At 36.8% G+C, this 27,832-nt stretch overlaps 1 protein-coding gene across 1 annotated transcript in view; it reads right to left on the bottom strand.

Moving 5' to 3' along the window:
* Positions 1-4,953: 4,953 nt before the first annotated feature.
* Positions 4,954-27,832, bottom strand: part of LOC139725731 (uncharacterized) — a 198,769-nt gene continuing 175,890 nt past the window's right edge. The window contains exons 9-13 of the mRNA XM_071636815.1: positions 24,179-24,307; positions 15,168-15,256; positions 8,772-8,874; positions 7,969-8,110; positions 4,954-7,564 (exon numbers count right to left, since the gene is read on the bottom strand). Of these exons, the coding sequence (XP_071492916.1) occupies positions 6,824-7,564; positions 7,969-8,110; positions 8,772-8,874; positions 15,168-15,256; positions 24,179-24,307 (1,204 nt within the window). The 3' untranslated portion in view covers positions 4,954-6,823. The remainder of the gene's footprint in view (positions 7,565-7,968; positions 8,111-8,771; positions 8,875-15,167; positions 15,257-24,178; positions 24,308-27,832) is intronic.

The raw sequence follows: 27,832 nt of genomic DNA, 5'->3' as shown, positions 1-27,832 counted from the left end.
CAGAGTAAATCCGTTATACAGATTCTACGTGTCACATGACATACACAGTCATGATTTCAAGAAAAATATAAATATGAACTTTTTCCTCTGCCAACAAAAAACAAAACACAAAATATCAAATAATAATCAAAAACATAACCAAGAATATTCCTTCTTTTTTTTTCCAATGCAACTGATTTCAACATCCAATGAAAAATATGGATGGAAAAAACATCTCGACTTTGAATTACCAGAAATTCAAAGCATAGTTTTTAAATGATTTGTACAAGTACGAAACTATCACGCAAAATAATTGAACAAACCAAAATATATGAGAACTGCCTGACAAAATGTGAGTAGATTCTGAGATACGGTTTATATTTCGAGTTTGTCATAATACTGACAACATCGATGTCTGATAAAAGTCAAGCCCTTTCTTCATCATCAAAATACTGAATTTAGCGTGATGAGTCTCAAATGTTGCTCCACATTTACTGGAGAGACTCTGCACCATTTGGTTTATTTGTAATTGTACTATTTTTCTAACATGTGCAAAGACAAAAACAACAACAAATATCTGTGAAAACTACTTACAACTGAAATCTGATAATCAGTATGATAAAACAGATTTATGTTATATATCTACAAATAAATAAGAGTATGGCATTAGCAGGTTCACAATCCTTACGACCACTTGTATGCTTCTCTGCATGCACATATTTTATGTCTTTTTGAGAGTAAAGCAGTCCGCTTGGCTTGCATCTGCCTTCCAAAACTTTGTTGCTGATGTTTCAGACATACAGGTAAAGGCAAAGAACATTAGAGTGGAAGGCAATGATTCTGATGCATGTTAAAGATTACTAATGTTTTGCAAGGGGCACTTCCTTTATGGCTATTGCTGGCTAAATTTCCATAGCAATATCTTAAAAGTGTGTCACAGAGGAGAGAAATAGAAAGGGAAAAGAAGGAGAGAGAGAGAGAGATTTTCAGCATTCTGTTTCTTTCTCTTGCTACCTGCGAATGAAAACTTGTGCTACTGTTGGTATAATTACAGAACTTGTACAAACCAATAATTCTGGCCACATATAAATGTAATGTATACATGGCATTATCATTGACTGCAGTTGATAGACATCTATACAAACACACAAGGTAAGTCTGTGGGCATTTTTTTAGAAAATACTTTTTTTTTTCCCAAAGGTAGATTCTTGTGTGCAGTGCATTGTGGGAAGTATCAAACAATGAAGGGTTTCATGCTTATGGAAAACTTGTTAGTAAATATGTTTCTAAAACATGTATCATGTTAATTGAGAATTTTTTATGTTGTTGTTGTTGTTGTTGCATAGGTCTGTATGTAAACTTGAACTTGGATTCTCCAAAACACATTTTTTTCAAATCATATATGGCCAATAGTGGCTCAATATGTTTTCCCCTTGAGTTTTGCTCAGTCCTGGGTACTCATTTTGAACACTGCGGAGTCTGACCTCTTTAAAACAGTTAATACCAACTCGACCTTGTTATATTCATGTGCAAAATGTGTACATGCATAGATTACTCAATTACACAAACATGCATGTTGAGAGTTGTGTGTTTAACTGCCAGGTATGGCTTCTCTGATACAGCTGCTGTATGAAATGCAATTTGCAGTTAATAGTCACCAAAAGAGAGTCATCACTGTATATATCAAACACCCACAGACTCTTTACATGTTAGAATAGTGTTTCAGAAACATGGTTAGGAATAAGTTCTTTGTCAGTGCCAAATCCTCAGAACTGCATTAGTTTTGTCTTTGCTTCAGTCATTCCAGCATTCATTCGTCAACTATGCTATGCTACATAAAAGAGCAATATTCAATTCATTGTTAAACACTGTCATTCCATTTGATAATCAGTGTTGTAATGCAACAAGTCTGGAGAAATATTGGGCATTGTCATGGCAACTGGAAGACAAATTAAGCAGATGGAACTCTTAAAAAGAGCCGTGTTATAGGAATATTTGATATACTTTTCATACTGCATTAGAGGGCAGTTTGACTTTTTTCTAGACCGTTCATCATGTAATGACCGTTTCACTGGGCAGTACTTTCAACAGGGCTGATCAACGAAAATGGTCACTTCACTATACTGAAGCTTTTTCCTCCCTCCTGTTTCTTCATGCAAGGTGATAGTCTACATCAAAGGTACATCCCACATCGTACATTTAAGATGTGTGTGAAAAAACAACAACAGCAACAATAAAACATTAAGTGGCTATAACTAAAGCAAGCACACTCAAGTTATAAGCAAATTTAATAGCAACTGTTTGAAGGTATGGCTAACAACATTTATATCAGGCCCAGAATAGTATGCTAACAATGCATTTCTATCCAGGCATATCATATTCTTCCATATCATTTTCTTCCTCTTTTACCTATTAGGCTGAAGACAAGACTATAGGTAGACTTTCTTCCTTCAAATCACAAGTCCAAGCTATACGCATATTTCAATAATGTCATGCAGTGTGAGTAGTTTGTGCATTAATAAATATAGCTTTATTATTCCTTTTCTTCTTGTAAAGTTGTGACATACAAAATATACCACTTCACACAATTTACTTACACTAAAGTCTACTTGTTTTCACAGACACTGCTTTTAGGATTCAATGCTAGATACAACATATGTTTTGTTCAATATTCTGAACTTCTCAGAAAAAAAAAAGAAAATTATATTAGATTCTATTTTTTTATAAAAATGAATGTTTTTTTTTTTGTAATTACAGACAAGCACATTTTCATGTATGTGACATGTTTAAGTACATTTCTCTAAAACAAATATACAAACAGCTTAAATATATAAATTAATTCTACACAACACAGACTTGCAAAACACATGAATCATGGTGAGGTGCACTATACTTCTTTTCAGACAATCACGGGGAATATGAAAACTTGTAAGAAACTTTGGTCCTTACAACAACAGCATGAGATGGAGTTGACAATATAAATAAAAAGGAAGAGACACACAAAAAAAAGAGCACCACAAACAATAACTTCCAGCTTCTGCCCAGACAGATGAATATGCTCCTTCATAAGAAATATACACTAACTGCAGAAACTGAATAAACATCTCCATTTAATTGATGCACAAAATGGTAAGGTGTGGTGGCATTCCCAATAATGTTTTTGATTTTGTTGTTGTCGTTGTTGTTTTATGCAGAAAGAGTTTGATCTAACAGGTTGGAGACACAAACGACTCTTGATTATCATGAATACAACATAACCTATAATAATATCATCCTTTACTTTTCTCCGGAAACAAAAACAAACAAAAAAATATTGTAATGGGAAACAGAGAATGCCACCTGCTCACTCTGTGACTTTTGAGATGATGAACAGAAAAATACTACAAAATTTCCCTTTCTCATCGCTGCTGCTCATGCCTAGAAAATGCGCAAATATGATTTTTTAGGAAAAATTTCATTTTCCATAATTGAACATAGCACACGTACCATTGTTCCAAACATGCAAAAGTTTGGAGAATTGCATTATATACTGTAATGCCATGCACTAAAAAAACAAACAATATCTATACATCATTAATCCGTTGTACAATGTATGTGGGTATGTGTGTATCTTTATTAAGTTCTCTGTAGCAACAGTATATCTTTATTTCAACCAGCCTGGGAAACAATGTAACAATCCTCTTGTCATTCTACTCCTGAAGGGCAGTTATGCATCTTGTTCAAAAGAGTCCAGTTTTCATAACACCAAAAACATTCCTATATCTTAAATCTTTTTTATCTAAATAAATAACTTATATCATATTCCTTCGCATGTCTGACAAATTCCACGAACTTCATCTTGATTTCTTGGAAGGCTATGTTGATTACGTTTGAAACCTCCAAATCATCTCCATCCCTCATAGAATGAATGCAAAACATGGAACACTGCTAACCATCATGCTCTACTGGAAGTCATAAAACAAATAATGAATACTTCTTCATGTTTTTCAGCTGACTTTGAGGAAAGGGAAAAGAGAAATATCATGTCTTCTTTACCCTTCACTTAAAACGCAAATGCATTATTTTAACCTCTCTAGATAAAAAAACAACAACAAAAAAAACACCCCTAGTTTAAGAATTAGAGACAATCTAATAACTGTAAATTTGTTATTGAATCAAACTGATACTTTAAATGAGTGACCCTTACGTACTTATAATAGACAGCACATCACGTTCATATACTTTTTTTTTTTTTGGGGGGGGGAATCTAATCAAATAGAGAAAGGACAATATTCACAAAAGACAAGGAAAGGTCACTGGTCACTTTACAATAGTACTTTTTTTCTGACGGTAGAGTCACAATTGCAGTATTTTTTTCCTGCAAAATGGTCTTGATTAATGAAAATTATGCTTCCCAGTGATGTATCTCTGTGATATGATGGAATTCCATATTCCTCAACATCATTCCCTACTCTTAAAATCATAGTGTATCCTCGAGCTTTTCTGCATGCTAGATGAGCTGCTACCATGAACATATGTGTATGTAGGAACATGAAATATATATGCATATATGTACTGGTATGTATACATGCATTTACGAATGCGCTACCATGTATGCCAGCATGTATATAAATACATGTGTTTGTATGTATGTATGTGTGCATGTATATATGTTTATATGTCCTGAAAATAATCTAGAGTTGTATAGTATTTCTCATGGCAACAGATGAAAGGAACAACAATCCCCCCCCCCCCCCCCCCGATGCAACTAAAAGATATACTCTACTTTTCCTGTCGAGCATGCAGGTACGTAGCAACCTTGCTGTTATTATTGGTGCCGCTGCTTTTGTGTAGATCACACATTTTACAAGGTACCTTAATCTCTTTACTAGGGGTTTCTTCTCACCTACTCAAATGAGTTCTGTTTTCACAGTTGTAATGCAAGCTTGGACATCAGTCAATGTTATGTGGAGATCTCCACCCCCCCCCCCCCCTCCGAAAAAAAAAAATAGTCCTGACAAGTATTACTCTCTTGTTATGCCACACAAAAATAGGTAGAGATTGCAATATCTGCTTTACATTACAGCATTTCTTGCATACCAAAACCATTTGCCAGTTCTCGACATGCTCTCTCAAATGGCAAAGTGAAAGTATTCGAAGTCCGTGGAGGTGTCGCTGACATTTTACATTGGCAGATGACAGAAAGATAGGAGCATGATTCATCGACTGCTTAAAATTCCACCCATGAATTGTCGGACAATGAAAGCAGAAAAATCCCATTTTGCAGCAGAGCAATCTACTCGTGTAATCTACATACGACCCTGCTTCAAAATAGATGGCTGCACTGACCAGAATACAGAATGCAAATTAAGATATCAGAGTACATGGTATAATGAATGATGCTAGTTAGATGGTGTGCATATGTGTGTGTGTGTGTGTGTATGTGTGTGTGTCATTGTGTGTTGTATATGTTTGTGTGTCTGTATGTTTAAGGTCAGAAAGATGATGTGATATACTGAAATGAATAAATTATCAGCGATACATATAATAAATAACAGGCGTGCAATCATACATCATATATTCTTTATATTTCGTCATATTATGACCATAACTTCTGATCAATTCTAGTTGCATTTGAGTTTGCGATGCAGTCCCCTATCCACTGTAGATGTTGGCACTGATTTTGCTGTTCGTATGTGCATGTGTGTGTTTGGATAGAACAGGGATTAAAGTATATGTTTGCTTTCAATTATTTTGATGGTTTGATTGCACTGATTGCTATATGTGCACAATGACATTTTGCTGAGATATTCGCTTTTTGAACGAAATGATGAGATGTGTTTATAACAGGACATTTTTGAAAATAAATAAAGCGTTCTTTCAACATGTGCCTAAAAGTGATAATGATGCGACTATTTGAAGCCAGCCCATTTCACTGGAAACAGGACATACTTTTTCCAAGCCTTGGCTGCCTCTACCATCAATCACATGAGATTGATAAATGGAGGTATAGAATTTTGACATCTATGCCCAAATATGTGCAATGTCCAATCAATTAGCTTTTCATCCGATCATTTTCCTCTGAATAGTCTACTCCCCAGACACATATACCTTTCCCAAACATGCCAAGGACATCTATTGACATAGGGTTTCATTTGCTTGAACAATCTACACGTGGCAAAGAAATGGAGGAATTCCATGACGGGGCAAGCACTGCTATATTCTATATAGGAGATGCTGAAGTGATAAGGTCACACAACTTGTACAGAGTAAGAGGCCATTTCTGCATACATTCTTGCATCCCTCAACATGAACTCTTATTAGCGATATCTCAATTCTTCTTTTTTAAAGAAAAAAAATAATGAACAAGCTACCGGTAAGCGTATCATCTTCTCAAAAACGACTTGAAACATGTACATTTTCTGTATGTACATTAAAACGTCTGTCTTGATTGGCTGAGCATCGTACATTGTGTCTCAAATTTGGCACATGCCAGCAAAGTGTGCGCATGAATCAAGATAGTGCTACACATCTGATTGTCTTCATTGTCATAGAAACGACACTCAAGTCACGGATAGAAAAACTCTAGCATCTACACCCACAACTATGAGATACCTACCACGCAACTTTGTCTCCTATAGTCAATGCATATATTTTTCAGTGGAGAAAACTCACTACATATATTTTGTGAAGAAGTTCGACAGACTCATTAAAGATGAATCTCTCTGTAAACATGAGAGAAATTGACCACAAGTTGTCATGGTCATATACAATGCATAATAGAAGTGCAAAGATGAGAGACAATAAATAATTTGACGGTTATACAGTAAATAATATACAACATGTCATATGCTTCATGGACGCATTAAACAGCATGCGGTGGGCTACTTCTGTCAATGTCGTCCTCGTAACGGCTCCCGTAGTACACATCATTATTGAGGAAATCGTTAGGCACGTGCGACATGGCCGTGATGTTGATATCGGTGTGGAGTGGGTTTTCATGTAAGTGTCCCCGAACGACGGCAGGCGAGTGCACGGGAGATGCCGCATTCTGTGCATAGTTTGGTGTGAAGTGAACATTGGCGTTCACAACGTCGGCGCTCAAGTCTCTGTCGGCACCAGTGTCATAATCCTCGCCCGGCTGCGCAAGACGTGTCTCGATAGCGCATATCTGAGGGTTAGGCACGTCCACCACATCACCCGCCTCGCTGGAGCACTCGCTGTCTGCGTCTCTGCACTGATCCTCTCTCGGCAGCATGACGATGCTGGCGTCCTCACACGCCGCCGTGTCGCCGTGGTACTCTTCTATCCTGTCTGCCGGCTCAACGGCAGGCACCGCCTCGTAGCCCATTCTGCGTCTCTTCCCCGGCGCCGATCCCGGGGTTGACGCGTTCGACCGGTGGCTCGATGTGGAGTGATTGGAGTGAATGCTGGCTTGAGATATTTTGCGGGCGTGGCCGTTATGCATTGTCCTGACAGGAGTGACCTGCACGGGTGAGTTGCCATAGCGAACATCCAGGGAGTGGCTCCTCTGAGTGTGCCCTCCATGGAAGCTGCTGTCACTTTCCATTCTCAGAACCGTTGGAGGAGCAGAGGGTCTTCGTGGCTGCATGGGAACAGAAAACATGGACAAGTATGTGTGAAAATGTGTAGACTGGTGTGTTTATAGCTGATTCTAACAAACATTCACTTCAACAATTAACCTCTTCCCTCTGTCAAGCTCTGCTCAAGTCATCGTAGAGACGATTCCCATTATAACAAAGTCCTTGAAACTGACAGTTTTCTTTCGTTACGTTGAAATTTTGTTGCAGCCGAACAATAAGCAATGAAAAGATATAACTTTGGCCCAGATTTTTGAAAACTTCATTGTAACAAGATTTTGTTTCTTTTTTTTTCTACCATGTTCATTACAACAGGAGTGCATTGTATATTCTCGCAGGAATTTTCTGCAAGTGTACCTTATTTTAAGTCCTACATAGCTGAAAGAATTAGAAAATCTGGCCTCCCTACCTCCATCTCGATGTCCCCTGCGGCAGTGGGCGAAACCCCCGCCTGATTATTTGAGTTCTGGTGGTGCAGATGGCCATTGTAGTTTGGCGGCCGCAGAGGGGCACGCTTCACTCTCTTCCTCCGCTGCGCCTCCTGGTAATTCCTAGAAAACAGAAGGTGGAGCAGAAAAATGCAACATATGTAAACGCGCCTAAATGTGCCATCAGATAATAGTTGTAATTAGGCTCAGAGCTGGGTCCTAGGTGTACATCCCAGGAGGTGATATGGTATCCACAATGTTCCCCTTTAATCAGGTGAGAAAAAAAAGAAGGTACTTGGTGACACTGGGTAGTAATACTGAAAGAGCAATATCAATAATGATGAAAAGGATACCAGAGGTAGAAAAATAGAATGATAATAATCATCTGCTCTGAAATTTGAAAAAAAAACAATGGTTTCCTCCTTTCTTCATTTTTATCATGCTCAGGTAGTTTCCATGCAATGAAGAGTGTACTCAAAATAACTTCTACAAACCACACTAGGTATTAAAGTGTTCGCAATTGGGCAGCCATCTCTATAAATCATGTGCATCTCCATCGTTGACAATTCAAAATGATTGTGAGCCTGTTTTTGGAATAATCACCTGGTGGTGTTTCTGACACCTCCCCCTCCTATTGGTTTGAGGTTTATTTATTTCCATTTTCAGTTATTTTATTCATTATTCATTGTCTATGTATACCTTTTAATTTTGTCCCTACGTAACTAAGGAACAGAAACCTGGACATGGGGTATTAGCTGTCGAGTTTATGGACAAATGAACTTACTTGTTCTTAATGTAGACGAAGACGACCAGGAGAAGGACGACGAGGAGACTGAAGAAGATAACGGTCAGGGTGACGATCACCTTCATTGAATTCTCCTTGATGCCTTCTGAGAAAGGAATAGTTGAGTACAACTGTCAAACTTGCATTGGGGGTTTCTTTTACATAAAAAAGAACGTTGTGAGACAAAGGCCATGCTCAGCTGCTGTTGGTCATTTTACATGTATACTTTTCAGCTACATATATGCGTAGGAACAAATTTTCTTCCTATCTGCCCATCACTTGTGCTGACCGGTGCAGATGACGCAAGTTGTCAGCTGAGCTTATCAAATTAAGTTGAGTGTTTGCATAAAATAAAGTCTGTCAATTAAAGCTGCTAATTATTCTCACAATGCATCATGAAAGCAATAACATGTATGATGTCGATATCATCAGAAAAATGAAGATGGATTACCGGTATCCATGTATTTCCAGGTTGAAAGCAAGAAAGGCATTAACTGTCTACAACATTTTAATGCCCTTCTTCCATTCCACCGGAAGAAAAGTATCACAGTATGACAAGTATACGACACGAGAGGCGAGGTGATAACAAGCTGGCTGTGACATCAGGTGCGTCGCCATGACAACATAGATGGACTGGTGGGAGACCCATTTCTCGGCGTATATTGCATTTGCGCCGGCCTTACTAGAATTTCCTGATCCTTATCAGAATTTTGGCATGAAACACCACTGAGGTGTGAAAATTTCATCTCCTCAAATAAAATCAGGGCCCTTGCGCAAGATTTTTCATTTTGTTGTTGTTGTTGCTGTTCTATCTCAATATACGCCTGAGTGCATCGATGATTTTTTAACATTTTTTTTTTATTTGAGCGTGTGGTTGTCGCAGGTGGCAGATGGTCACAGACAACTTGTGTAAAGAGACCATTTCAAGCAATTGTCTTCCAGAAGGCCACTGAAAGGACAAATTTTGATTTAAAACTGATTTGCAAATAGAATACGTATTGAACTTAGAGGTGAGACTGCTTTATTCACATCACTTTTCATTTCATCTCAGATATGATGATGCCATAAGCCTCCAATAACTGATCAATTCTATGTAAATAACCAATGCTATATTTCTGATCACCACAAAGGCTCATCATGTGTAATATATATCTAATACATTTTGATATATTCTCCGCAGATGTTTCATTTTTATATCAAACTTGAGGAAAACTGCTGAATAGCCATGAAAGAGTGGTGCCATGGAGACTGAATGCTAGTATTAGTGATCTTTAGACAACTTCCATCCTCAATATTTGCCTTCTGAAAGACATCGCTGGAAATGGTTACAACAGAGAATTGTCATCAAATATAATTTTCCTCACACACTGGATAATATCACAACATTAAAACAATAAGAACTTTAAAGTCTCAAAAACAGCAGCCGGTCAGTGATATCATGGCAAGTGATCGATAGAGGTGTGTCTCTAGAAAGATTTGTGCCACAGCAAAATTTAAGCTGGGATTTCTTTCCGTTTTCCCATGACGCAATACAGGGACATCATTTCTAGCCATTACCAGTCTATTTCTCTTGCAAACAGCATTCCCCCTTTTTTGTTTTTCTTCTTCTTCTTTTTTGGAAAATAAACTGTGTCTGTTCTTCTGTTTTGCCTTGTTTGCGACACCAAAGGTGCATTGTTTCAGATTCCAGAAAACTTACACTTCAATCTTTGCCATGATTTCACCACCTCTGGGCTTGACATCAAGTGCATAATTATTAATAAGGACATTTTTTTTTTTTAAATCCATCATTCATTTATGTAAAATTTTCTGAACAACCTGCAAAACAAAGGACAGACAAATAAAAACATGAGTTTAAGAACCGATCCACTGTGTTCTTGCGTGGGAAAAAAAAAATCATGACAAGATGGAGGAAAAGTGAAATGGAAGAAGATGGTTAAACTGTGATTCAGAGGAAACGTCTGATGCGTTCTTTATGGTGGAGGGGTCCAGTTGCAGCCAAGTCCACTCCACTGCAGTTTTGAAGTCTTTCCTTGGCAAGGGGACTGAACTGGGGAATGGTGCCTCAGGAGGAAATTGAAGTTTCCGCGATTGCAGCAATTTGCACCTCATGGCAAATTGACCTACGACCAAACGTCAACACATTTGTCATGCCATTTGCTCCGCACAACAATCAGAAAGTGAACGAAATACTGAGATGGTATGTGATTTCCTTTGGATGGCATTTTACAGGTACTCTCCTTTTAGTATCTATCAATATCTTCCACCCATTTTCTTTTCATGGTTGGATATCACATGATCAGACACTTGCTATTACTGATTGTGAGAAATGAAAAAGCTAAACATGGATTTTATCCTCAGATATTGTATGAACAAGTTTAAGAGCAACAAAACTAATTTATCTTTATAAAAATGTCAGGAACCCCAAAAGATGCCTTGAATAATTCTTGAATATATAGTGTAGTTGGAATTAAAATAGTCACTGTCGCTAGTTTCCAATTTAAATGATCTGGGAGCAGAATTGGAACCTTTTTCTGGTTTGGGCATCACTGTTTTTGTTATCTACTCCAATACTTTTGTTTTTCTACACGTTAAAATTGTGCCACAACATGACATTTAGTTTCTGCTTGACATTTCATTTGATGGATATCTGTACAATAGAGTAAGCTGTCATTTGAGCTAGATCTATTGCCCTAATTTTCATTTTTATTTTCTGGGAAATAATTTGATCAATGTCACAATCATCTTCTGCAATCAGAGCCTAGTACTGTGAACAGAAACATAATGCTACCGAAATAAGACATGTGGAATACTGAAAACAAAACCACCATCTGCACAACTGCCACTATTCCAGTTGGATTGGTCATCAGGAAAACATTATATAGACGCATGATATCATTTTATTTACACGATATGCAAATCATGCGATTAATAGCTTTGGCATGCACATTGATACAGGGTAAATTATCCAAACATTAGGAATTTGATTTAACTTATAACTTACCTGAAACAGAGTAAACCACTTTAAATGTATTGTATTGTGTATGTAAATTATATGATTGATGTCAACTTCAAACACTAGAAAGTCTTCAATTACCAGCCACCCTAGTTTCCAACTAGCCTGCATTTTTTTCCTTTTGTGATAATCTTGCTTCATTTAAAGGGATGGTATAGTTTTGGTTGAGATGGGGGATTCAGGTTTTAGCTATTTGCGAGATAATTAGAAACCACTTTTATAAAATACTAAAGAGCATACCGTACAATTCGAAGAGGAATTAAAAGTTTATTTGAAGGATATCTGTTTTGAAATGGCTGAGATATCCAAAGTGGTCCTAATGAAAGATGGGTCCCACCTTTTATTAGGATCATGTTTTGTTTATGGATATCTCGGCCATTACAAAACCGATTTTCATAAAATAAACTTTTAATTCCTCTTAGAATTGTAAGCTCTTTTATATTTCATAAGTGGTTTCAAATTATCTTGCAAAAAGTTAAAGTCTGTATCCCCATCTCAACCGAAACTAAAACCCCAACCCTTTAAATGATCGATCACCCTAATTATGCAGTATATTTTCCACACATGTACTGTATTTTGTTGTAAATTAGTGTTTCACTTTTGATAAAAAGCATGCAATTGAAAATCTTTGATATTGAGCACTTTTGATGTTGAAAATGTTAAGATCAGGTGTTTTCTTTTTTGTTCTGAAAATGTTTCAGTCCCACACAAAGATATCCGTGATGTTTGTGGCTTGACCTTTCTACTCTGTTCTGCATATCTATTTTGCGTCCACATTAAGGAGCCTAAAAAGTGCCATTGACTGATTCTAATGCTTGACCAAGACATATAGCAGGGGCATGCACACTTTCAGCAACAAGCCTGGACCCCTTCATTAGTAATTTTTCAATCCTAATCATGCTGAAACCAGATTCTCCTAGGAATAATTAAAATTGTCACTGACATAATATGTTACTCAGGCTATGCCATCTCCATCAAACTTGTTTGCATCAACAAATGAACCAAGACACCTACTGGTAGTTCCCCTATAAATATCAGAATTTGCCATTTGGCTCACCACGTCTAATGATCCGAGAATTTTATTAGTGTGATGAAGTGAGCAATTATTGACTGATCAAAGACAACACCAACATAACAAGATTGTATTATTATCATTATTATTATTATAAGTAGTAGTAGTAGTAGTAGTAGTAGTAGTAGTAGTATTAGAATTATCATTATTATCATTATTATCATTATTATTATAATTATTATTATTATTATTATTATTATTATTATTATTATTATTATTATTATTATTATTATTATTATTATTATTATTATTATTATTATTATTATTATTATTATTATTATTATTATTATTATTATTATCATCATCATCATCATCATTATTATCATCATTATAATTATTTCCTACATGCCTGCCAAAAAGTACAAACATTTCGGAATTGCTAGGCATAAAGTTCTGATGAGAATGTATCTATTCATTTGATTAGTTTGTCGATTTCCACAAAACCTCAGTGATAAAATTCTCATCAATCAAATCATGAAATTGTATTATATCAATTAAAAACAATAAAAAAATAACATGTATACACACAGTGTTGGCAAAACAAAGAATATGACAAGTTTTTACAGACTAAAGTAAGATCGATAGCCATATTGCCACTTTGACAGATGATTAAGCGAAGTTTGTAAAAATCCTAAAACTTATCATCAGGAACGGCACTTGTAAGAATTTGCACATACAATACATTTTGAACGATTTCTTCCTTGTGTGTGTGCATGTGTGTGTGTGTGTGTGTGTGTGTGTGTGCGTGTGTTTTGTTATTCCAACGAGAAACTTATGGAGACGGCTGAAGTGCTCTAGACCATGCATGCATGCTACGAGGCCATGGCAGGACGTCTAACAGTGATGCTGAAAATGCTTGGGAAGGGAGCAAGGTGGATGACAGACTAAGAGCTGTGGTAGGTGGGGAGGTTTTATAGCTTTCGTTATTATTTTCACTCAGCCTTTTGCTGGTGCACACACAGACGGGTGTAGGCTGAATTCAACCCTGAGATGTACACCCAGTCATTTTACTTTTAATTGGAGTTGATCAGATCATGATCCAAGGGGATGCCTGACTGACTTAAAACCACACTAAACATGAGCTTCTGATTTGGGGAATATAGACTGGTGGTAGACCTATAGCCACATCATGGCAGACAGAATCACTTTTCAATTGAAACTATAGTTGTCGATGGGTATCACCTCCAATGGAAGGAGGTTGACTGTAATGTGTCTACGTAAACTTAAGGTATAAGACATTTAGCATCTGAACAGATACAACATCTTACAAAGCCAACACAAGACAATTAATGCAAGTATCATTCAAGCATGCAATACGGCTCGGTGATGCAGCATGCAATTAAGGGTTTTTTTACACTGGAAATTTCTGGACAAACGTTGTGAGTGATAACCCCGGCCCTTTGAATGAAAACTGTAAAGTAAAAGACATCAGAAAATGAAATAAATCAGATACTCCTGCAATATCCAGACGTGTGTATACCAAGTAACCAATGAGCCACATTTCGACCAAGGCAGAACATAGCTTTCTATGGGTGGGACTATGGGACACTGCCACCGAACCCTCCACAAAACATGAATGGAGCTGTGATAACGCTATGTTAAGTTGGGTTGCTCTTTTTTTTTTTCAAGTTGTTCCTTAGTTCAGGTTTAAATGCTTTAGTGGAAATATATAGTTTCATAACTCTTTAATCATCACTCCATTCTCGTTCTGTGAAAGGTTTACAGATTGTACACATGTTCTAATGGAAGAATGCTAGCTGCTCATGGTATGCAACTTGGGTCACGAAGGTCACGGTACATGTGTAAAGGGTATACAGAGACAGAGAGAATTAGGAGAAATAGAGAGCCGCAGGTCACATGGTGCTAGAGGTCATCAGGCCAAAGGTTACGAGGGGTCACAGGCTGGGTGTTGCCTACTTACTGTATGAACGATGTGGCCTTATAAACTGGCACCTGGAGCCGCCATAAGTTTGCAAACAACTGTACGAGAGAAAGATGACAAGTCCGGAAGGGGAGAGAGAACGGATATAATCACATTACTTGTTAGTGCATGTTAAAATAAAACAACTGATAAGTTCACAAACACGAGCAGAGGAGGGGAGGTGAATGGGTCATCGCAATTGGTCACCGAAAACCCGCCAGGATATATGAAATCCTGCTTAATACGAACTTCTCCAGCAGTTGGAGAACAATCCAAACATTTTCAAGACGGGGGAGGGGACACTTTACGATGACCAAACCCTACCCTCCTCTCTCTCCATTCCAAAATGTTAAAAAAAAAAGTTTCCAATGGTTGCTAAGTACTTACTTGGATCACCTACTGATGGTGGATTGCTAGTATCATATTGCCTAAATTTTAAGTCACAGCGAGGCGAGCCCCGGTATAGGTCAGGACAGCTGAAGGGTGTGGGAATAAAAAATAATAATAAAAAAAGGGACGGTGTACGCCACATGCAGGACATGACGTTCACGGGACAAGGGTGAGGGCAGGAAGGGGGGGGGGGTGATTGGAAAGGTTGGGAGGAGGAGGAGGGGGGAAATGGACGAAATGATGATGTACACACACGAGGGCGACATAGGACGGGCACAGAGAAGATGGAACACAGAGAGACGATGGACGAGTGACATGAGGACGGGTAGTGGAACGCACAGACGAGAGGTGAAGCAGGGTCCGGACACACGAGGGGGTAAACAAACACGGGAGAAAGAGAGAGAAAAGAAAGCAATAAAACATTGCACTGATGAGTTATACATATACAATGAAAAATAACTGAAACTGATCAGACCACAGAATCAATGTGACTACGACTTTCTCACGGTGATTTTTTAATGAAATATCTACATTATTCCTTATCATATTTTTGGTGTTTCAATCTCTATGACAGCAAAACAAGGCACTTTTACTTCAAAAGCATTCCTTTTTATTTCTGTATATTTTTTGTCACAAAGACAAAGATCCTCATAATATTGTCCTAGATTTGTCTATTATGTCGTCAAGAAAACATGAAAGAAGTTGGTACACAAATATCAGAGGAATTTTTTGTGGTCAAATATTTTATCACTAAAAGTTAACATGAGATATCTGTTATTCTTGCATTGTACTACATAAATGACACTCAACATCTTGTTTCTTGGCATAAGTCACTACCATTCAATCAATTATAGTTGTATTAAGGTTGATAATCACAAAATATTAGTTTTTCATATGGTTAGGCATATTCAGAGGCATTAACAAATGCTTTTGCTAACAGTTTTTCTCGTCAACTATTATGAATACATTGCAATTTGGTCGAATAAATGGGAAATATATATGATATGCAAAACTAATCTATGCAAAATTTGCTAGTGGTATGGCACTGCATGTGCATATTTTTTTTTTTTTAATGAACTGCTTCAGGAATGCACACTAGAGAGCTGCAAATGAATGCGGATATATCTATTTTCACAGATTCTGTGGCGATAGAGTACTGAAATGAAATAGGATGGTGAAATAGCATAATATATATAAACTGAAATTTAGCAAGGAAGACATCAAGAGCATTGATTAATATAGAATCGGCAGCAGTTAAACAGATGAAAAGATCAGAAAATCAATAAAAAAGGATATCATTCCTTTCTCATGGCAAAAAAAACCAAACAAACATGGAATAAAAAGTAGGAAACAGCCTTCATGCGTGTCTGTAAGCCAGGGAATCAAACATGAAAAAAAGAAGAATGAATTGTTAAGAGATGTGAATTCATTATCATCATTCTCATTCCAAACAATACAAAGCATTCTTTCGAGACAGGCAATGAAATGATATTGCAATGCAAGAAAGTAGTAAGAGAGGGAGAGAAAGAGAGCAAGAAAGACACATGTACAACATATAGAGGTATACACAGACGAACTGTCATCAAGCAAGTTTATGACCATTCCCACTAACAGTGACAACCCATAACATTAGGAAAATTGCAAGATTTTGACGAAAGTTACTCGGCAGATATAGCCTACTAGAAGCCACCCGAAATATTGCCAGAAAAAAAACTGCCAACCACAGTATGATTTTTCTCGCCCCATACAGAGTTTGCTAAAACAAAATTCAATTAGAAAGATCATTGCAAAATAAATACATAACTGAATGAATAAACAAATAAATCTTGCCTTAAATTGGTTGACTTCCACTAGAATAAATGGTGGAATACCTCTTGGGGCTACGCAAGAAATAAGCAGCTAGCAAGCCAGGCCAATTTCGCATCATTAAAATGAGGTAGAGCGCTGAGCCAATGAGGCGTGGGCACTTTGTTGGCAAAGAATCAGAATATTTCTCCATTACCGTAACTCTGCCATTCTTTCTCGCCACTAGAATGAAAGGGTAAAGTGTCACAATTTTCTTAGCTGCTATATTAGCCAATGAGAATGGCCTACATTGAGGAAACAAACAAACAAACAAACACAAATACAAACATACACACACAAAAAAAAACAACAACACTTCAAAGCAAGCAGACAGCTCGCAATACAGAGGGATTGAGGAAAGATTTGCTGGTGCAATGCACACATGCATTTTTTTTTCGACATTAGAAGTGTTGAAGTGTAAAAATGGGCATTCAGCATGCACTAATCTAACATTCAAATCATGAATAAAGGGCACAACATGCAGGTTAAAGGCTGTGGGTGTTATGAGAGCAATGGCTTTTGTTTTTGCTTTTTTTTTTGATATATCAGAGGAGCACACACAGAGATAAGTTATGAGAGAATTTAAAAGAGAGAAAGAAAGAGTACATTTTGAGGAAAAGTATGTAACATAATCTGGAAAAAAAACAAAAGAACTTCATGGGTAGACATACTAACACCGTATGAGATGTGACAGATGTCATACAGATCATTGGAATAGACTTTGGTGATGCATACAAAGGGAGGAGAGTGTACTGAGGTCATAAAGATATCAATTATCAAACACACTGGGTGCAAACACTGCCCTCCTCTGCTATCTACATTCAAAGAATGATATTTGTGATATTCCCATACAAAGCATTACTTGAGTTGAAGGTTTGTTCATGCTTTTTGTTCCCCCTCAAAGCAAGAATCTCTTCTTTCTTTTCTTAAATCAGTGCCAGTAGAATCCTTTCGTATAAACCTTCCCAAAACTGAACTCTTTTGTTCTTGATGATAAATCCTGGAAAAAAAAAATACAGCACTGTTATTACTATGCTGCTCGAGTAACTAATGATATTAGTAATATTACAAACATTTCATATCACAAAAACATAACATAGTTTAGACCAGGATGAAAATTCATGAATCAATGACAATCTACTACAATGTAGGACATGATACACACGTAAATGTTCCATATCGTCTACCAAGGTATGTTGCTTCACTACAGCTATGGTCCTTATATTCAATGATGCATGTTGTGGACAAAGTCTGCACATGATGACTTCAAAAGTATACACCATGAAGTGACATCATACTCACACAGAAGTGGTTTCTAATCATCTCGCAATAATTTAAAATTTGAATCCTCCAACTCAACTAAAATCATATCATTCCTTTAATTTGTCATCAAAAACAATCCAACAGTAGCATATAATGCAGAGCATTTATAGGAAATAAACACTCATGTACCCTTTAATTTTCGTCAAACTCCAAGTACCAGGCTAAAGTATAGCACTTGCACCAACAAGAACTTGCAATTTCATTATAAGCAAAACTGTTTGATACACATACATTTCTGTACCATAAGATTTATCTACTCTGAAAGTGCAGATATTATATGACAGAAAGTCTAAATGGGCATAATATTTATCATGATGTATATCATATGAAAAATCAGTTAATCTGAAGGAAAAAAAAGTATGGACTGAAATGGACGGGGTTAGTAACTAGGACATTGTTGTCTACAACTCATTTCTAACCATGAATTATACAGATTTTGTGATAATGAATTGAGGAAAGTTTGTCGAGATATATGAAATTTATTTGATTAAATAGCTCTGCTGTCCAAAGGCTAAAATGACTATTTGTGACAAGCGAACAAGATTATTATGAATAAAAAATCATGTGACTGAGAAATATGACCTGCAATACACCTATTACATTAAAATTCTTGCAGTCCGACTGATAAATTTGCAATGAGAATAATATAAGTCCCAATAGATGATAATGAAGATTTCATACACACAAAATTATAATAATGCTAAAGCACATGTTATGTATATAAATGCATTTTATCTTACACTGGTACTTGAAACATTTATAGTACTGTAAGTATTGCTCTTCATTGTTAGAATTCCATGGTGAAAGTAAAAAAGTTGCAATAAATAAGTACAATATGATATAATCTCTTTAAATAAACAAATACAATACATCATAAGTTATGAGTATCCTGTATGTATTCAAGATAAATGAATGACAATACAACACTTGACAGTTATCACCTCTCCATCATAAATCTGCCCCATTCCCCTCAAAATGAGACAGCAGTGGTATAAATTGGTTTGCACAAAATATTGCTGTCTAGGACCCATCACATAACAGACATTTACTGTTATTTGCTAGTGACCATAATTGCAGCTTTATGATGATGTCAAATGAATGAATATGAACAAACAATAAACAATAATGACATGAGATGAACAACAAATGATTGATTTAAGGGTTTTTTCCCCATCATTTCTACGTAAGAATTAATGTCAAAATGTCTCCTGTTTAATATGCAACATACTATATAGCTCTGTTCTCTGCCTCAAGACTTTCACAGTATTAAAACTGGAAAATACTACAAAGTGCAGACATTGCAGACCAAAGCAACTAAGACTAAAGATTATTGTTACATGAAACTATTGTAACTTGTTTATGATGGGGGGGGGGGGGGGGGAGGGTGGCTGGATCATCATTGTAATATGACTAATATACCAAACTTTATCAACTTGCATTATGTGATGTGAATGCAATCACAAAATTATTGGTATTGAATCAGCATAATGACATATCTGCATTATAACCTGATTCTCTTTTAAAAGAAGAACTCCCAATTCCTGCTACATGTAAGTGTGGTAAGATTGTGAATGATACATTTGCAAACATACATAAGAATTAACCACACATATCTCCCTTTTTGGGCTAGCATGTGGTTATAGTGTTCGTCTACTTAAGCATCAGGCAAAAAAAAAAGAGATAATTTTTTCAATTTTTCTCGACTTGTTATCACATTCCAAGACCAGATATTTGTATTTCTCATTCTAAAGGCTCATGTCATTTAACTAGCAGTTGGATTTGAGCGAAACAACAAAAATCGGCTGGCCATGCACATGGCCGATGAGTATTCCTCCAATCAGATGGAAAAAGGATGGATTACAGTTAGTAGCCCCAAATCACACTCTTGATTAAAGTAAGCCCCCACCAGCACAGAGAACAGACCCATTTACCGCCCTACATTCCTACCACAGGGTGCCCTGCATGCGCGCGAGCAACTTGATCACTTGCAACACTTCAATACTACTCTCCAATCATTGTTCTAAGTGCAGCTAAGCGCAGAAAGTGCTAGGGCAATGTTTATCTATGGAAGCCCTATCTTCGATACACCCAGCTTAGTTATCATACCTATGGGCAAGAACAAACATTTTATATATGCAAGAACAAGCGAGAGCAAAACGAGAGAGAAATGAGCAAAGATTTTGCTGAGAAATTTTCTTTAGTGAGTCATTTGGCAAATGCATTTCATGGTATCAAGTATATCTCACTTAAAAAAAGGAGACCGGTACACAAATGCACAAGAAGGGCCAGAAATTCCCATTTATAAGCCATTTTAAATTCTCCTTCATTTGTGGATGACTAACAGCACTGACACTGCACACAGGAGCTTTCTGAACAACTTGCAAATTTGTTTGATTATACTGAGAAATTCACACATTCTTTGATTGTTAAGCTTTTTAGTAGAAGAGGGAAAAAAGAAAGCAAAACAACATAGTACCTAGAAACAGAAAGGTGGCTAAAAGATGAAGATATCTTATTCCTTTGTATCTCCATTTACTTTTGTTTTCATCCAGTTTGAGTAACAGGAGATAAGTATTTCATATCTACAGCGGATAGCACAGCAAAAACCATTACAATTTAAATATTCACTGTGCTTGCAAGATGTGTTTCCTCTGAACAATCTAAGAGAGTATTCCCCTTCAAAACTAGTCAGTCACAAAATGAATCCCAGAAATGCTTCATTAGTGCAAGAAGAGGGAAGCTGTTGCAAGAAAATGAGAAAGCCTCTTACTACAGCCATTGGGTATTTTTTGATGGTTGTCTTTTCATGATTATTTGAAGAGTTTGAATACAATTATTTTTTTTTAGAATTATAGTCATCATCAAATGGAGAAAAATTAAATCTTTTCAAGGATGCTGCTCTCATCACATACCTTTATGTAATAAGAAATATTTTTGAAGATACCATTAAAATTATCGCATATATTTTCATTATTTTCTTCATTTTTCAGCAGCTTCAATCTCAACCATCTCAAGTTGATGAATACGGATACATTTGGTGTTTGCATTTAAACTCTTCATTTGCATCTACAGGCTTTGTGACTCTATGCATTTTGAGCCTGTCACCCACGTACCGGCAGACAGTTGCTGGCATGTACTTGAAATAAGCTTCTAGAAATGGCACTACCTCACACCACCTAATGTAGCACTCTTGCTACATCTATCATATACATCTATCATAACAAACACTTCCTGCTTATAAATGTCCTCCTTCTATCACTTGAATACTGTATACTTCATATATTTTTTTGAAGTTTTTATTTTGCAAATTTCGTGAGTCAGGTGCTATTTGCGAATTTATCATTACATGAAAATATCAACTCTAATCCCAACATGAATGTGACATGCAACCGTACAAGTCTCCATTCACCACAGCACTCCATACTCATGAAATCAACACTACTGAACTTGTTGAAAACTCCTGATTTGCAAAAGACAGACTTGCTAAATATATGGCATATACAGCATTAGGAGTTGCCTATAAACCCATCATAGTTGCTGTCATTTCCAACATGAGGATGGTGTTAAAGATGGACATGTCTACCCAGATTTGAGATACAGGCAAAATATTGATGATGACGTAAATGAGCACGTCTTTTGAAGGCTGATGATATGTGCAGGATACGTATTGTCACTGGGGTGACAAGACCCTGTATCTCAAATTTTTGCAAAAATCACTCTTTTTTTAATTAATCATCAGATAATCAGTTAAGTGATGACCTGTCCAAATCCTAGCTGTCTTACCCAAAAAAAATGAAGCCACCACGGCATGTCAAAGGAAAGGTGTTCCCATTTGTCTGACTGCCATGTTTTTTTGCTCTCCTGAACATCCGACACTTTTGAGATACAAGGTCCTGTTGCCCCAATAGCAACATACGTTTATGAATTTCAGTTATCATAATTCATGTCACAATTACCCAACATATTTCTATCATGTAAGCTGCGTTCCTCTGAATAACAACCCATACCAAGCTCACACATACCAGGTATACATATTTATCAATGTGTTTCCAAGTTAATGCTTAGATGCCTGATTTATAAATATTACCAAGAGTATCGAGCATGTCCATAATTATTACAAATACAAAATCTTACATGATGAGAGCGTTTTTTTTTTTCCTTTCCAAACACACATTTCTTGAGAACTGCAGGATAATCCACCAAACCGTACCTGATATTATAAATAAATGGTATGAACTGCCCCATCAGAAGATGACATCAAATGCAATGGGCATGATAACCCGAACACATGGGATTATGGGCGGGGTATGGGGTGTAAGGAAAGGGATTTTGATATGAGACAGGTATACTGTATTTAGCAGCATACAGTTGAGTGAGGGCATACATATTCTCCCACATGTACAAGTGTGATTAATATGGTATGACGATATAAAGTTTGTGTGACTTTCCAATTAATACACCGATGAATGAGATTCTTTCATAAGTGCAGACCACAAATCTAGCCATAATTTGCCGTGTAAAGTGTGGCAAAGTGAATAAGTTGACAGTTTTAAATTGATAGAATACTCATATGATAATACAGCATCTCAATTGCTCTTATTCATTTGCAACCACATATCCTTTGCTCAATTTTAACCTAGAGAATTCCTTTTAACGAAAAGCACCAGCTTAATTAATCACCTGCAGTGATAGTTTAGGAATTTGTATGATCATGTTGGAAAATTTGTACTTCACTGCACACTATGTGGCAGCACACACTAACATCTCATTTGTCCATCAAAACTACTAAAATCTTTTCCCGATTACACTTTACTCATGTTCACATTGCAGAAATTAAATTTCCACATAACTGTGACACACACACAAAAAAGACAACCAACAAATATGTGTTTCAATTCATGAATATATATGCCACTGACAATGTACCGGGTATTATATTATGAATTCACTCTATCAAAAATAGATATAACGAAGAAAATACAGCTACCACTATCAAGATATTACTGCTTCTAATTAAACCCATAAAAACCAACATAAGTCCTCCTCAAACTCAAAACAAAATAACATGTCACAGTAAAATTTGGTAAATTCATAACAGATAAGAAAGAGTTGATTTTTTTAATCATGAAACATATAATGTTTATGCAAAATATTTGCTGTACTTACAAATTTTGCTTGCACTCATGAAACTGGCGATGGACAACTACAAATTTGTGACATTCACATTGCGCATGTGTAAGATGTAAAACATGATACACAATATGCATTTGTTCTTTGTACGCTTGCATGAAAAGAACCAGAACACAGAAACGGTGAGGTAGGGGTGGTAGCAGGACTAGGTAACATTTGGGGAACAGATTATGGCAAGTATAGTAGGTGGTAAGATGGAGCGAAGTGGAGCACATTAAATGGGGAGTGACATACGGCAGAGCTGGGTGGAGCGACACAGATTTGGGTACATACATCACCACTTTTCTTACAGTCCTCTATTACATGAGATGATCCCGCTGTAGCTATAAAGACTGTTCCACCATCTAAAACATTACTTATATACTGTTCCACTTACTAACATTATGAGAGATTACCAACAAAGCGAGAGACAATACTCCGACACACTCGATGTAGACTTCAAGATTGTTACACAGCTTACTTGCACACAAACTGATGTTAGCTACCCTTCACCCTGCAGAAGTCTAGTCTACTCAAAATCATTTAGTGGATAAGTGATGATAACATATAGTTATATGAGCTTATAAACAATTCTTATACTGTCTTCATTTGCTTGTAAAAAAATTTCATTTTGCTCTCAGAAATGGCCCACTCAAAACTCCTCTACTCACATGCATCTGCGCTTGTCTCTTTTTTCCGAATATCGACAAGTTCCGTTATTGAGACAATAACCCTCGTAGCATTTGTTCGTTTTGAGAATGCTGGTATCGCACCGTTCCCCGCGCTTATTCTCCGGGCACCTGTATTCGTAAAGGGGGGTGGTTTGTTGGGGAGTGTCAGGTGGTTAAGTCGTAGTGTCTGCTGTTCATCGTTATTAATTCAGGTGAGGAGGTTTCGAAAAGTTCAAGGAAGAGGGCTGGGAACGAGACAGCAACTCAGCACGTACAAGCAGAAAGTGAGCAAAGCACGGCAGACGATAAAAAAAAACTCAACAGCACTGGAGGCTGGAACAAAAAGGGGGGTAGAGATTGATAAAAAAAGAAAAAAAAAGAGGGGAAACAAAAGCATAACGATGCACACACATCACATCCACAAAGGCGATAAAGTGTACTATTCAAAGGGCTAATTTCACTTTCACTGTCACACATGGGGTTTGATGATGCAGTACAGACATGGTGGGGTGGGGGCAGTCTCTCCAGCCTGTGGATAGAACTTGGATGCAGAACTACTTGTACACACAGTGAGACAGTCAAATGGTGGTGGGGGGGGGGGGGGGAGGGAGGAGTTGCAGACTCAGGAGAGGGGGGATGCCATTCCAGAATTCATATCATGAAGGCTGAGATGGACTGTGCTTAGTATGAAAATCACAAAGAAAGCAAAATGAAGCAAAAAACAAAAACAAAGAAATCTGAAAAGAAACTCAAGACTTTCGAAGGCTGCTTACTGACTGATTACTTCATTATTGTACTACTTCACATCTAAGTTTTTTACAGTCTCTTACCAGGCATTTCATTAGCACTGATTTGAATTGTTTATGTCACAATGTGCACAGGTGGTTTACTGTAACACTATTTTATTACTGCGATAAATCATTATTGTACTAAGATTATGAAATCATGAAAAATCTTATACACTTTTCTACATGACATATAGTTGTCACACAGTCACTACTAATTACATGTGATTACCAGCCACATATAGTCACTTAATATCATAAAGACCATTACAGTACTTACAAATGCAAAATTTAGAAGTGACACCACTTATAATTTTATCTGTAGCAAACTTGCACAGTAAACCATAAATTTAATTATGACAAAGACCAAAATATTTGGCATTTCGACTAGGGTCATTTCACTAAAATGATAATGTCAGAGCTACCCAAATGGGACTATACTTCAACACTTTCACTTGCATGCTTGTTAGCAAACTTTGCAAAGAATTCCCACGAAGATTTTCCCTACCCCTTCAGTTTAAAGAGTGGCATCGACTTGCATGGCCTAGTACGTGATCTGATAAATCTATCCTCTTCGCATGTGCGGGGAGGAAAAAAAAAAACTTGATCACGCCAACAAATTTGCTTGTCTCGCGCCTCATATGGCTTGCTTCCACCACACCGCGCCAAAGTCGGGTCGGAGAACAGTGGGAAGGGGTGGGGGAAAGGCACTTTAGCGAGACAAGGTCTACAAGTGCAGACAGCACGGCAAACCGGTGATGAACAGCCATTAAAACCCCATCGGCAATCCCCCCCCCCCAGCATCTTACACTGGGCAAACATTACCGAACGTGTTTGAGGAGGAAATTCAAACACTCCTTCCTTCTCGTCATCTCTCACTCTCCCTTAGAACAAAAGGTAAGATTAGACGGTAGGCTGGAAAAGTGAAAGTGTGTGAGGAGACGACGGACTGAGCAGCAGACAGGAGACCGCCAAGGATAGAGAGATGGAACAAGAAAGACGGCTCATTGACATGACGGAGGGAGAGAGACTGAGCGAAAGAAAGAGCAGCAAATAGAAAGAGGGAGAAAGACAAGGAAAAAAAATAAGCAGAGACCCAAAAGAGCCAAAAGAGGAGTGAGCATGATCTGGACTTTAATGGGATGGTAAAGTTTTCGTTGAGAATTTTCTCCATTTGCATTTTAGCACTCCATCATGAGTAGTAGTCTCTGTATTTCCTTCATCTCCCTATTTTCATCCATGTTTTTCTTCATCTCTTTCTGATCTAATCATCTTTCAAAGTATGATTCACTGTCTTGTCCTCATCTCGTCTGCTCCTTGTGTTACCTGTTTAACATTTCATTTTGCTCAGTTAAAGGGTTGGTATAGTTTTGGTTGAGATGGGGGAATTCAGGTTTCTAACTTTTTTTTGTGAGATAATTAGAAACCACTTACAAAATATGAAAGAGCATACAATTTTAGCAAGTTCTCAAAGTTTATTTGATGAAAATTGGTTTTGAATTTGGCTGAGATATCCCAAAACAAAGAGGTCCTTATAAAGATGTCACCCATCTTTCATCAAACCACTTTGTTTCATTTTGGATAAGTTCAGGAGAGGAACATTTTGAGGTATTGTGAAAGAAAGAATGAGAACAAGAAAAGTAGGGAAAGATGAGAATCACGAGACTGGGAGAGTGAGAAGTAATTACACATCTATTGAAAACAGATATATTAAAAAATGATTTTAATTGGAACTTTCAAAATAATAAAAAAAAACCTCTCTACTAAAAGGAAACTCCACATTTAGTTCAAGTTGGCTATGATTACACGATGAAAATCAAGTTAATCGAAGAGTGAAAAAGTCATCAAAATTGGACGAAAAGGTCAGAACTTTTATGTCTCGCTAACTTTCTTTTAACTGGTCTGCAGATAAATTCATACCTCCAAAAAAGCTTGAAGCATGAAACATAGATTCTTCCTTCAGCTGCATTTTAAAAGAGGAAATTTGCTATGAATTCATGCGCAGGTCTTTTGGAGACTTATAAGATGACCTCATTGCTTAATCTAATTTCAAAATGTGATTGCAATCAACATTATTATTTCTGAGAAAAAAATGAAATATGTCAAGGAATTGTGTAAAGGGGATGTAATTGTGACACCACAAAAAAAAAAAACTTAATTTCATTCAAATTTGGATGAAATTTGCATAATACTATTTGACTGGTTTATTTTATCCATTTTTTGAAAGTCAAGTTGGACATGGTAGGCTATGTTGTTTCTCAAGCAAAGGTGGTATTTCATTCTGTGTGGTAGCACACCTTTTAGCGCATACAGCAGATTATATCACAAAAAAATAGATTACTGTATGTTTCATTTAAAGCCCAAGTAGTTTGGCAACCCATTATAGAGAAAATGGAAAACAAAATAATGAAGTAAAGGAAGAGAAACAAAGAATTTGCAAAACATTATTTCCTGCTTTTGTGGGGCCAACCAGTACACTTATAGGCATAATACTAGACATAATAGGCGTGGTGCTTGAAATGTTACTTTCTCGTATACTTGCATCACTTACACTCCTCTCTACCATGAACAGTCACAGTGTGTTCTTATAACAAGTGAATGTTAGAGTGTGTACAAGTAACAAACATTTGTTGCCAAGGACTGCTTTAAAATGTACTCTTTAGTTATTTTACGTCTGTATCTTTATCAGATAACTTTAAAAAATGTGGACCAAAAAGCTATACCATTTCTACCAAGGTTTTGACAAGCACATAATTTTGTTCTTGTGCATGTGTGTAAAGCGTACTAAAATACAAGCACTCCAGAAAATAAACAATAAATACAGAAATTGGTGTATAAGAACCTTAGTGAGTTGTCATCTTCAGTACAC

Source organism: Diadema antillarum, unplaced genomic scaffold, assembly GCF_040938485.1.
Source record: "Diadema antillarum isolate AM-2024a unplaced genomic scaffold, OU_Dant_1.0 seq00000057_RagTag, whole genome shotgun sequence".
In the NCBI taxonomy this organism is placed as follows: Eukaryota; Metazoa; Echinodermata; class Echinoidea; order Diadematoida; family Diadematidae; genus Diadema; species Diadema antillarum.
This window is presented reverse-complemented; position numbering and strand designations above follow the sequence as displayed.